General features: G+C 48.7%; 4 protein-coding genes across 4 annotated transcripts; 3 read left to right on the top strand and 1 right to left on the bottom strand.

Annotated features, from left to right (window-relative positions):
- Positions 1–339: 339 nt before the first annotated feature.
- Positions 340–2,165, top strand: BDZ83DRAFT_613820 (methyltransferase domain-containing protein). The gene is made up of 11 exons (XM_060507779.1): positions 340–455; positions 516–557; positions 607–697; positions 755–777; positions 835–853; positions 914–1,036; positions 1,090–1,112; positions 1,173–1,210; positions 1,262–1,399; positions 1,462–1,884; positions 1,938–2,165. Exons 1-11 carry the CDS (start codon positions 426–428, stop codon positions 2,011–2,013), a joined length of 1,026 nt encoding a protein of 341 aa, XP_060367296.1. The 5' UTR covers positions 340–425; the 3' UTR covers positions 2,014–2,165.
- A 671-nt stretch (positions 2,166–2,836) lies between these two features.
- BDZ83DRAFT_695219 (methyltransferase domain-containing protein) lies at positions 2,837–4,447 on the top strand (the record flags this gene model as incomplete). The annotated part of the gene is made up of 11 exons (XM_060511353.1): positions 2,837–2,915; positions 2,967–3,008; positions 3,062–3,152; positions 3,214–3,236; positions 3,294–3,312; positions 3,366–3,488; positions 3,538–3,560; positions 3,618–3,655; positions 3,711–3,848; positions 3,906–4,325; positions 4,384–4,447. The coding sequence occupies exons 1-11, from the start codon at positions 2,883–2,885 to the stop codon at positions 4,445–4,447; spliced, it is 1,014 nt and encodes a 337-aa protein (XP_060367295.1). The 5' UTR covers positions 2,837–2,882.
- Positions 4,448–5,372: 925 nt separating this feature from the next.
- BDZ83DRAFT_729043 (uncharacterized protein) lies at positions 5,373–6,956 on the top strand (the record flags this gene model as incomplete). Its single annotated transcript, XM_060512810.1, has 5 exons — positions 5,373–5,902; positions 5,985–6,215; positions 6,254–6,289; positions 6,626–6,750; positions 6,928–6,956. Exons 1-5 carry the CDS (start codon positions 5,868–5,870, stop codon positions 6,954–6,956), a joined length of 456 nt encoding a protein of 151 aa, XP_060367294.1. The 5' UTR covers positions 5,373–5,867.
- A 505-nt stretch (positions 6,957–7,461) lies between these two features.
- Positions 7,462–9,781, bottom strand: BDZ83DRAFT_729042 (uncharacterized protein; the record flags this gene model as incomplete). Its single annotated transcript, XM_060512809.1, has 5 exons — positions 9,154–9,781; positions 9,082–9,131; positions 8,767–8,912; positions 8,608–8,658; positions 7,462–7,724 (listed from the first exon to the last, which is right to left on the bottom strand). Exons 1-5 carry the CDS (start codon positions 9,334–9,336, stop codon positions 7,462–7,464), a joined length of 693 nt encoding a protein of 230 aa, XP_060367293.1. The 5' UTR covers positions 9,337–9,781.
- Positions 9,782–12,656: the final 2,875 nt, after the last annotated feature.

Raw genomic sequence — 12,656 nt, 5'->3', positions numbered from 1 at the left:
AAGAGCCATATTGGAGCTCCGTAAGACTTTAGGAGCTTTAAACGAGTCTTTGAATTTAATTGATGTTTCTGTAGAGGGAGGGACATTGCACCTACCAGCTTGGATAAGGTAAACTGAATCTAACCCCATGTGTGTTATGGGACTCACTTTCTTGACCCTTGTCGAATAGCTCGCCAATATGCAGACGATATTTGACGAAGACAGTGCAGGCCAATCACGGAGTAGAATAACGCATCTGGAAGCACCTGCAAGCGGGTCTGTTTGTTGGTTGTTGGAAGTGCAAAGGAAGGATACTACCTCGGTCCCAACAGCCACGACGCAACATTCGACTTTCTTTCTTTCCCCTCAATCTTGCCAACTACACTCCAAGCCTGACACTACAACTCGACAATACCGAAGAATTTGGCGTGAATTGACTGGAAAACATGGCTGAAAACGCGCAAAATCCCGCTGAGGTGAGCGCAACGCCCTCCATTTTAAGATTCGATGGATTAACATGCTAATTCGACCGATAGGATGACAGGACTGATGATGACACCTCATCCATAGGCGTATCTGTAAGCAGGTTGGATTCTTGGATGAGATTTCCCGGCTCACAGACAATAGTCTGTTGAGGAATCGACAGCTTCCTTACGATCCAGCATTCTGGACTACCGTAGAGAAAATGGCCGCACATACCATAGGGTGAGCGATGGTAGTAAGTAGTTCTCTGCGGCTTTGATTCTTGACCCATCACTTACAGGCTGTGTGCTAGGCTACCTCGCTCCAAATGACGAGGTGCGTCGTAACTATCATAACGTGTGAGAATAAGGTGAATGCTGATCCACAAAGTAGCAAGAACAGGACCGTCTGGGTAAAGTCTCAACACCAACCCTTCTCAAGAAGTATCCGTGGCACTGACTGCTATTGACAGATTTCTCTCATCATCTGTGGAAGTTGACCTACGATGGTGAGCCATGCAATTGTCCCAAGAAGACTGGCGCCAAAAGAGTTCTTGACGTTGGAACCGGGACTGGTATTTGGGCTCTTGACTACGGTAAGTCCACCGAGTAACCCGCAATAGCTTGTCACTATGCTAAGCCACTGAAGCGGATGATAATCCGGAATCATTTGTGAGCTCTCTCATCGTGCACCGAATCATGATTTGAGCGAACCTAACCAAGAAAACGCAGGTCCTCGGCGTTGACCTAAGCCCTATACAACCTAAATTGTTAGTCAACACCGATCTGCTGGGCGGAAAGCTAGCGTACTGACGAAACAGCGTCCCGCCGAATTGCCAGTTCGAGGTCGACGATGTTGAGAAAGAGTGGACTTGGTCAGAGGCATTCGACTTCATCTTTTCTCGGTCCATGAATGCTGCATTCAAGGATCGTGCAGAGTTCGTCGCTAAAGCCTTCGAGTAAGTCAAAAACTTTCATGACAATACCGCTTCAAAATGGAACTGATACTCTGGGAACACAGAAATCTCGAACCTGGCGGATACTTGGAAATTCAGGACAATGTCTTTCCTTTACTCTGCACCGACGGTACTATGCCGGAAGATTCACTTATCTACCAGTGGTCGAAACTGATCATGGAGGGCACTGATTTGATTGGGCAGCCGCTTAATGATGCTCCGAAGTTCAAGAAGATGCTTGAAAACGCTGGATTCGAGGATGTGCAAGAGAGGAAGGAGATCTGGCCTATAGGCACCTGGCCTGAGAGGGGTACCAAGGAGCATGAGCTGGGCATGTGGTGCCGATCTATCACCATGGAAAGCCTGGAAGCTCTCTCTCTTGCTCTATTTACTCGCGTTCTAGGATGGTCGCGGGAGGAGACGGTGGTGTTCTGCGCCGGAGCTCGGGAAGAGTTAAGGCAACAAAACATCCACGCCTACTTCGACGTGTAAGTCTACATCCCTTCTTTTGGTGAGACACATTAACTGACTTGCCCTCTAGTTATGCAACTTGGGGTCGGAAGCCTGAGAAGCAGGATGAGTCTCAAGAGGGGCCTGCCGGTGTCAGTGCTGTCTGAGTTTAGCTGTCACAATTAAGTAGCAGGAATACCTACTCTCAGATAGATGAGAGATCTTCTAAGGGCAGTGAATGCTTTGGAATGTCGAGACTTGGGCTCCTAAGCTTACGTTTGGAATGTGCTATGGTAAAAATACGATGTCTTCCGTTCGGCCTTTCCATGAAAGTGAATGACAGTAGAATCCGCTGCTGGTACGTCTACCTCGCCTTTCTCATTTCCAGTATGCCACGTATGCGGCGTATGCTGGAAAAAAAAAGCACTTGAGAAGAGCGATGGTATAAATTGCCATCAAATCTAGCAACCTGTTTGCACTCAAGTAAACGACATAGTTGTTCGCCGCTCTAGGTCCTCCGGCTATTCTTCTACTGTTCTAATTTATATTCTTCTTTCGACGAGTATTCCCTGATGAATACCTATATAGAAGAGGAAAGCGATAGAAATATTGAAGAAAAGAGAAATACCCGAGAGAACAAGAAAGTTAGAAATAATACCTAGGCAGATCAATATTATATCTCTTGTTGACCGGCATCCTATTTTGTCACGCATCTGGCATTCTAACTTGGATGTACTCTGGTCAACCGGGTAAATTCAACACTGGTCCCGACCACCTTGCATATGCAGGCGAGCTCATTCAAAGGGTCTGACCCAATCAAAAGGTGACAATCATGATTTCACTCGATCCAACAGACCTTGAAGCGGGGTGTGGCGGATGGTCATTGCGAAACCAACAAGAGGTCTTCTTCTGCTTCAGGAAGGACACAAGGAGACATTAAATGGGACTGTTCCCCCCCATTCCGAGGTATGTAATTGTTCAACTTGGTTCACTCTTTCCACGTTGAGTGTGCTGTGGGAAAGCTATCTGTGTCATCATGGCCGACCAAACGCCACCGCCTGAAGCTGGGGTAATGTCAATTGCAATCGCGCATGAAGTAAATTACACTGACATTTGCCAGACCCCCCACAACGACGACGACACTAATTCAGACAGCAGTTCTGTGAGTTGGGTCATTTTGATGGAGGAAGACAAACTGATTCTAATCGTCGGTAGTCAATTGAAAGCTCGTTGGTTTCTGTACGGTCTAGTATCCTCGACTACCGCCGTGAAAACGGTCGCACATACCATCGGCTCAGCGACGGAAGTAAGGGGACCTCCACTATGTCTGAATTCGAAGAGACTAACGACCTGTCGTCCTGTCATAGAATATGTTCTCCCTAATGATGAGGTACCAACCTACGAGTTACGTGGTGACGAAGTGTAACTAACTTGGGATTTTTCTTAGAGGGAACAAGATCGACTAGGTAAGAGCAATCACCTTCTACTAGGTCATTACGTGAGGGTAACATTTGCTTAGACTTGACGCACAACCTATGGTTGGCGACTTGGGATAACAATCTTTGCAATTGTCCCAAGAAAAATGGCGCCAGACGAGTTCTTGATATAGGTACCGGCACAGGGGTCTGGGCGCTGGATTATGGTCAGTAAACCATCACGAAGCTTTGTTGCTCTTTCTGACTTGAGGACAGCGGATGATCATCCTGAGGCTACCGTATGAGCTACTACTACAGTGTAACTGGATGGAAGAACCCGGCTAAAGCAACTACAGATTATTGGCGTGGACTTGAGCCCAATACAGCCTGGATTGTCAGTACTTTCCCGAACCTGAAGCCAAAGTCATCTTCTGACTGATTTTATGCAGTGTACCGCCCAACTGCAGTTTTGAAGTCGATGACATCGAGAAGGAATGGACGTGGTCGGAGGAATTTGACTTTATCTTCTTTCGATCCATGATCTCAAGCTTTGCTAGTTGGCCTGATATGATAGCTAAAGCCTACGAGTAAGTTAACTTGGAATCTAGATGTTGTGGTTAACAATCATGTTGATATCATCGCAGTAATCTCGAACCAGGCGGGTACCTAGAGATACAGGACAACACGTTTCCTCTGAAATGTGACGACGACACTATGCCGGACGACTTCAAGCCCTTGAAGTGGTCCAAGCTACTTATTGAGGCGACCAACAAGATCCAACGACCGATCACTGTTGCCGCGAACTTTAAGCAGCTGGTTGAGGACGCAGGGTTTGTCGATGTTGTAGAGAAAAGAGAGAAGTGGCCCTTCAATCCTTGGCCAAAGGATGAGAAGCTCAAGGACTTGGGCTCGTGGAGCCAAGCTTCTACCATGATGGGTGTCGAAGCCATCTCCATGGCTGTCTTTACTCGCGTCCTTGATTGGAGCCCAGAAGAAACAAGTGTTTTCTGCGCTGAAGTGAGAAACGAACATAAGAAGATTGGCGTTCATGCATACTACGATGTGTAAGTACCGGAGCTCAAGCCCGTACTCCACTAAGAACTTTTCTAATGGAACCATCAGATACTCTGTCTGGGGCCGGAAACCTGAAACCAAGGAAGAGGAAGACCAACCCAGTGCTTCTTAGAAGAGCATACGTGGCACGCTTTCACTGCCGAAGAGAATCACCAACATCTTCCAAGACTCATGACTCTCATCCGACCGGGCACTTCAACAGAAAATGACCGTGACCGCAATGGTCTGCAGCCGTATATACCAGCCGTCGTAGAGCTCGGGAGTAGTTGCGCCCGCAATCCACGGCAGGTGATGTGTTCAGGCATTGATGATGTGCTGAGTGGCAAGGTTTCTTGCGGAGCTGTTGACCATCCCAGAAGTACCGCCGAATACCGAGCCTTGGGGACGTCTCGGTCTCCTTTTTAGACAGTAGATCTTTGTCTGGCCAAACCGTTCCCCGAAGCTGAATTGATGTGAGCCTCAATTTCAGCACCTCGCCTCAACGCCCGCAATGATGCAGACCTCATGTGCCCGCACGCATGCAGCTTTCGTAGCCTGCAATGATGCATCTTGATCCTTCGATTTCTTTTGCTTTGGCGTGCGATGAAGCATCTGCGTGCGAAAGGCAGGTAACTCCACACATCCCATGATAGTTCCTTCTCCATTCCATCCCGCCTTGGATATCGTGGTGATTCCTATCGACAAGTACCCTACTTGGCTGATTCTCTGATGATTATTTGACGAACGATGATGCGGTTCCGAGAAAGATTGAGTACGCTCTATCTATCTCTGGTTATCTCCACGTCCCACGAAAGTCGCGATCTAAAGTGTCCCAAATTGGATGGCTCTGGACTCTCTTGCTTTTCACTCAGGATTGCGACCAATCCATGCAATAACGTACAAATTTTACATTGAGCCAACGCATATAGGTTCCATTTTACGTAAATGTCTTGGAATCTGCAAGATCGCGTTGTGCCCTGTCATCCCGCCGACCTACCATCCGGGCTGCTTCCGCAGTTAAAACCCCGGTCACTGAGAGGAGCATGTATGTTTGGGAGCCAAGAAATCTCAAAAAACCGATGCTCCGAGCCATCTCATGAGCGCATGGGTCTTGTGCTCGTCGCCGAAGCACCTGAGAGGCAGTTCGTGCATAGTCGCCTCGCGGCTCTCAGCTGGCTTGTAGTGCCGGAGACCAATCGCGGAAGATGTTGAAAGCGGACGGGCGCTTGACACAAGGCATCTTTGCAGAGCGGGGGGAAGGGAGCAGTGCTGCAGGCGCAAAGTCCCAGGAGCATGCAGCCAACTACACATCATTCGACAACCACCAAGAGATGCCGAGATCTTAATGTTCGACTCTCAACCAAGCTTCCTTGGATTCTCATTTGACTAGCAGAACTCGAGTTTACGAAGTTATGGCTCGCTATGGCAATATACCTCGTATAAAGTACGAAGAGTGCGCCAAGTTTCTAGCGGAAGACGATATCACTTCCTGAAGGTATGCGTTCTTTCTTATTGAAGACGAATTTAGGTACAGCCGCCATCTAGTACGCCTTATGGACACTATATCTAACCAAAGTGTCGCGAATGGGTACGTAAGTCCCACGGTCTTGCCGCGAAACATATTTTAAGTCCTTGTCAAGGTGACGTCGATTTGATTGACTTTATTCTAGCGATTTAGATATCTCCAACACAAATGAACGTAGAGAAGAGGCCAAGGTCCTCCAGAACGAGCGCATAATCTGGTTCTTGGCGGGTCGTGACGATCCCTTGTTTCTGTTGCAGCAGCCAACGGAATCGGTCGAACGCCAACATGTTGCTAGAAGATCCGCTATCAGACAGGTTTTGAAAAAACTGGGAGATGACAAGAAGTCATTAGACACAATACTCAAGGGATCTCTCATGTAGGCAAAGAGTGATGTGGTCGGCTACAATAAATTAGGATAGCTACCGGGCGACCAATGCACAAGGCTTCAAGGTAAGACTGCGTCTGCGAATCTGTCCTTATTTCACGCTGACGCCTCAATAGTTAAGAAGATTAAAATTGGTTCAATTCACTAGTTGTATGATTGATGGCATACTTGGCATGACGACACGGCGGTCACGCGATTCTGCGGACCACCACCGGAGCCGGACTCGGGGCTCCCGTGATAGTGGGGCAAGCCGGCCGGGCCACGCGGACACGACTTTGCCACAACCCCGATGCGTCTCTTTTCATCATGGGTAGCGCTCCCCGGAATCAAGACCTTATGAGTCATTACTAGAGCTTCAATAGATCAGAATATTCAAAACAACTAGTCTTCTTCGGCTGTAGTTTCAAAACATTTGACCGCGATCGACCTGACGAGTCCCGTTGTTCCTACCTGAGTTTGACAGGATGTTCTTCCACCAGACACCCCATTTTCTTGTCATTGTACAAGGAACGCGGTACATGTGGAGGTTTGTGATGACATTGGTTGTCACCGCATACATGTCTAACTTTAGTTACGCTGAAAGCAGCCGGGGATTTGACTTTAACAACGTATACCAGCAACATACATGTATAGTTACTATGTTGGTTGCATTCTGGCACATCTTAATAATTGATTCATCAGCTGAGATATTTGGTGGTAATAGGATATCACAGAGCTGAGCCTACGTGCTGACTCGAGCCGTCCCAAAGTGTAGCGAATTTCACGGCATTTTTGATAAGGCGAATCCAGCTTGGTATCTCAGCCGTCGCAGAAGTTCTGGGGTCAAAAGCTCCAAGAGCTACCGGCGCAGAGCGTGATAATAGCTCGAGAGCTTTATCTGTCCAACTAAGCATTCGATACCGTGAAGCCGCGATATCAGTGACGACACGCAGGAATTCCTGACGGGGCGCTTTCGGTGGGCTCGACTTGAGCTTATTAAATAAAATGAATCAAAGAAGTAAGCGGATAGATGCCACATCTGTTGATCTGATCTTCGCGCTGCCGTTGTTTCTTTTTTGATCGTGTACCTAGACGACATTTGGTCGACTTTTGAAGCGCAGAAGTGGCAGTTGTTCCCGAATTCCTTCTGGCCGGTTCTTGGAGTCACCCAACACGGCATGAAATGATGCCGCTTGTCATGGTGGATGGGCGCGAAAAAGAACCTGGATCGTGGGAATGCCATGGTGAAGGCGTTACCTCAATTTGTCGAGTCTGTCGTTTGAGATCGAGTTTTAGGCTGTTCGAACTGTCCGACCACCTCTTGTATGTTGAGAGGTGCTCGACAAGCAGACGTCACTGCCGGTTCGTTTTGTTCAAAGAATGAGAATTGTGACGGTTTGACACTCAAAGAGCCGGGACCGATTTCGAAAGTCGGGAATCTCCAATTCGATAGAGGGAGGCAAAACGACACCAGAATCCGAACTTCTCGGTTCTCGCCGACTGCAGATTCTTCCGGGTTTCCTAAGTCAGTGATTCCAGAAGAAGTGCTGTGAAGAATGGAAGATGATTAAATATTGGCGGACCGACCTTGTAGTTGGCCCATCGTTGCGTTAGTTTAGAGGAGAAAAAAGAAGGGGAGACGATGAAGACCCCAACTTCCGGCTGCTTTGGCGAACCATTTGAAGTGCGAACCACGCAACCCATCGCCAAGCTAGAGGCGGGTTGTAAAGATTTCTGGCTCAGAGCCATCAGCCAATGTAAGCGCTGTAAAATCGAGCGGTGAGAATGGGCTGTTTTGTGTTACCCCAACTTCCCTCCTTTTTGCTGTAGGCATTTTCGCAAAAAACCAGGCAAACGCCTGCCTGCACTGAGGCGGCCGCTGTCAAGTAAAAGCCGCAACCCTCCCGCAACCCCTTTACCCAAAGAGGCCACATGAGCAAAACGAACGATCTGTTGCTGAAATTGAAACTGAGCTCGCTGTTGGTAAAGTGATATGATACGCCAGATCTCACACCGAAGAATGAAACAGGCCGACGTGGCATGTGTTCTCGGTGCAAGTGAGGCTGTTGAATGACAGCATCACCCTCACAAAGGGGAAGGACCTCGTAATGAGTGGTTAGTTTTGAGACCTAAGCTGAGGGGGGAATGTTGCTTATCTGCCCCCATACGCTCTTCGCGCTGCCTGGTCAGTGTACAGCTTCAATCGCCTACGCTTTTCGCTCGGCTTCGACGCCTTCTGTCCTGTCTTGCGAACCACAGGAAGCGTAATGTGCCTGAAGATTTTGAAAGGGCGCGATCGCCTATCAGATGGAGACGATCAAGTGCACCAATGCCATCCGTTGAAGGACCACTTTATCCTCGCAGATGTCCCTAAGGCAAGGCCGCCTGTCCATCTCCTACGTACCGACTTCGACCTCAAAGACCCAAGAGTCGTGTGAGTAGCCTTCCGTTTGGACTCTTTCAAGAAGATGGTGTCGATAACTCACTCGCAAAGGGTGATGCGATCACCCACGGCGACCGAGAAAGCACATGAAATTCTCGATTCGTCTAGTACGGACTCTACCTGTGTAGCGATTGAACAAATCATGTAGCTTGACGGTCAATGTGGCGAAGGAGCATCTCGCACGAGCTTTGGGAGAAATCTCGACCGCAGCTTGCAGATGACTTGAAGAGATACTGTATCTACAACATTCGGCCAAGCTTTGCAGACTGGCATTACATCAAATAATATATCATTTCGAACACTCCATGAAACCTGTAATAGCACGTAGCGGGTGCTGTTGATAGCTGCGATAGGGCTCCCAGCAAAGGTGGGAGCGCTTTGTGACATCCATCACGTGTCTCAATCTTCGAATTCATCTTCATGTAAATGCCTTACTAGACAACAATCTTTCCTACATGACGACCGAGTGGAGAGGACAGCAGCTTCTGTGGCCATGATGCACGTTACATCTATTTCCGGGGCAAAGTTGCGGCCCTGTGCGAGCTCATCGTCGCAGGCGACGTGAACCAAAGCAAACCCATCGATACCTAGTTGCCAAAGGACAGTCGAAATCTCCATTCTGGCTTTGGTTGACGATAATTTCCCCAATTCCCAATTGGAGCACCGTTGAAGTCCTTCGAAGTATCTCATGCTTTACATCAATCGTAATCGTAAGCCTAGCCAATAATCTGCAGCTTTGAGTCCAGAAAGTAGGCGAGAGGGAGACGTAGCCTGGAAACAAATCTCTGACTGAAAATAAATACGTAGCTACAGATGCCCGCCCATGGGTGCGGCCGCGAAGTCCATAGAGGCATGCAAAAGACGAGTAAGGGCTTGGCTATTTTGACTATCCGTACCTTAGCAAACTCGGACTCAATTTGGAACATTTATATGTTGCTAGACACCGTAACACAGAAGTGATGAGCTAAATCCGATAGCACGCAAGTGCGGGACAATGAGATAGTGTAAGGCCTTATCCGAGGTAGTAGAAACGAAGGAACGGGTGTCAAAATCACAAGAGGAACCTGGATAGGTACTCTGAAGCCATGGTGCATGACATAAGGAGGTTACGCCAGAAGGGGGGGAATAAACGGGGGGTTTTTTTTTTTTTTTTTTTTTTTTGGCAGCCAGGGTCCGCAGCAAATCCTGCATGAGGCAGATTATGCATGCTGCGCGCCCGAGACCATACGTTCCTTGGATCCCTTCCCGCACTTAAATCCAGCTTGGCAGCGAGTCTTTTTTGTGGGGCATCGTGTGTCTACTCTTCGATCCTATTAAAATGTAGATTTTGTTCTCTGATATCGTCCCCACGGCCACAGAAAGACACACCAGGTTATAAAGAAGCCAAACATCCCGAACATGAACAATAGCTATGCCTTCAACATCAAAGTTCCTTTACCGCCAATATTCTCACCTTCGGGCAGTACCTTGGTGGAAACGACCTTTCGAGTACATCTAGCGCATGCACATATGCAGTGGTAGCGAACCCTTAGAAGCGCTTGTCATTCCAAAACTCGTTGCAATGGATAACATCTCTACTTGGGCCATTTTGAAGGGGTATGACTTACATAGATCCTTACACTCGTCCTTCTACCATATCATAAATAAGCGTCCCACTATGGCTGAGAGCCTAAGCTGATAAAGACTACCATAGGGACACCTCGGGAAACCCCGTGCCCAATGGATCTCGAGCCCATCAAACCAAGATGCAGCACGAAGCACGACTCGAGTCGTTTCTCAGAGACGACGGTCCGAACACGATGTTGCCCTTCATGACGACCTCGTCCACGATTTCCAGGGCCCAACATGAGGCCAAAACAAAGCAGGATATCGAAATGACCTTGGTTCAAATGAAGCAGTGAGAAACAACTGAATAATCTTGCACTTGCTTCATGTTTGAGCACCCATCGTGCTGGATAGGTACGTACTCAGCTACGGCAGGTGGGCCGGATCGCTAACGCCATCACGGTAGTGAACGGAGCACAGAGATTGCAATACTTATCCGATTGGAGGAAGCTACCTCAAGGAAGCTTGTCTCTTATGCTTCGTCATCGTAAAAGCGGTGCAGCCCACCATTCACTGTCAACATGTCAACTATCCGAGGCGTAGTAGGCGTTTGACGCGGCGTGTAGGTTCAAACATGGAACTGTACCTTCGTTGCACTTGTCCCAAACGGCCGGTTCTACCAGGGATACAGAAAGGTCTTGCGAAACCAGGGGCCCAAGTCGTGGCATCCCTAGGTACCTTTGGGAAATGCACTAAAGAGCTGATTGGCCCTACCTTAAGGTGCCTTAGCTATCTAGGAAAGGAAGAGCCATGACGATGAACGCCGATGGGGACGGGAGGCACATGGGAGGTGACCCCGCCACCGGTCTCAGGACAAGGTAGAGCTCCAGTGGGGCACAGGCGACGTTCCGGTGTGAACCTACCTAATAAAGGTACGATAGCGGGCAGAGGTAGCGATTTGGCGGTCTCGTGCTAGGACACTTCCATTATAGGGTAGCATCTTAGGGCCGCTCTGCTGTCTCCTCCTCGCCCAGGGCTTCCTCTTGTTCAAGTACGTCTCAATGAGTTACAATTCAAATTGACATACATGTTTGCGCCGCCATGACATTTGACCAATATTACTTCTTGAGTTTCCCAACATTGCAACGACGAGATGTCATCAACCTGGAAACCATGTACTCAGTCGAAGATGAAAGCAGCAAAAAGGTGAGCATAACAATGTACCAGCCCAGGTGATTCCATCGGTACTTAGTCGCAAGAAGAAGAAAAGAGAACCTTGGACAGGGATTACGAGAACACACCCGATGCCCAGAATGCTCAGAACAACCATGCAAATATACTCAGGCGTCAGCAACATCCACCGACCGCGACGCTCCTTGCTTGACCAACACGCCGAGCACAGGCGCCGAGGGGATATTGACGCCGCTACGGCCGTGGTTCAAATAAAGTGTAAAATGATGAGATGACATCCAGGCATGGAACATGGCACCTGAATTAACTTCGCGAATACGGAGTAATGAGAAGAAGTTCATTGTGACTGCTCACGGTGTACGGTCGCGAGGGTCTGTCGCTGTGATTAGGTCTGGTGAGGTCAAGTGGATGAGCAGCCAGCACCGGGAGAGATCAATAGCGATTACAATCTGAGAATTGGAAGGTGGGAATGCCTTCATCCTTTCGGAGACATTTCGGTACACGCTGACCGCCGATACAGTTGAACACCGCCTGATTCAAATACCCAATACCGCCAAACTCTGACTACGAGGCTTGCAAGCAATGCTGCTCTAGACAGACAGGTATCAACTCAGAGCGGTTTTGAGCTTCATCTGATCTGATTAAAGATGAACCTGGTCTGGGGCGAGACAGACCAATGTTGACTGTAGCACGTGTGCAAGTAGTCTAGCTTGAAGGCAGGTCCCATACGTGACAGCTACTGAGGCGTTGAGCTTTACCTCCCGCGTGGACTAAGACCAAGCGCATGTGTACTCGGCCGAGCTTCTTACCTCATCAGTCAAACGGCAACTGAGGAATAAAGGCTCCAGCCTGGGAGCCTAGAGTGCAAAATACTGGTGCCGAAAGGAGGACAACAAGAAAGCAACCAGACAGCCTTCAGCTTTCGGGGCATACCGATTTTTCCGGCCATCCGTCATCCTCAGTAGCTTATAAGTAAACCTAGTACCCACTTTGTGGTACTCAAGCCACACAGTCTATTCCACATCACATAATAGCCCATCGTCTGACGGCATGTTGGTCCAGCCCGATCATCCCTGCCAGTGTGGGTAGACTGTCACACTTCGAATCTTTTGGCACTCTGTCTATATCTACCCCCGAACCTGAGTGGACCAATGGTACCTGGCTCTTTGGTACCGCGCCGATTTTCGTCGCACTGCCAATCTGTGTCGCGCTGCGTCGTCTGGTGTTTTTCATCCCGATTTCATGGCCTCTCCTCCATTCGAGACGCTTATAAG

Source organism: Colletotrichum acutatum, assembly GCF_030867785.1.
Source record: "Colletotrichum acutatum strain CBS 112980 chromosome Unknown BDZ83scaffold_26, whole genome shotgun sequence".
In the NCBI taxonomy this organism is placed as follows: domain Eukaryota; kingdom Fungi; phylum Ascomycota; class Sordariomycetes; order Glomerellales; family Glomerellaceae; genus Colletotrichum; species Colletotrichum acutatum.
The sequence above is the reverse complement of the archived record's forward strand: the minus strand, read 5'-3'. Positions and strand labels throughout refer to the sequence as shown.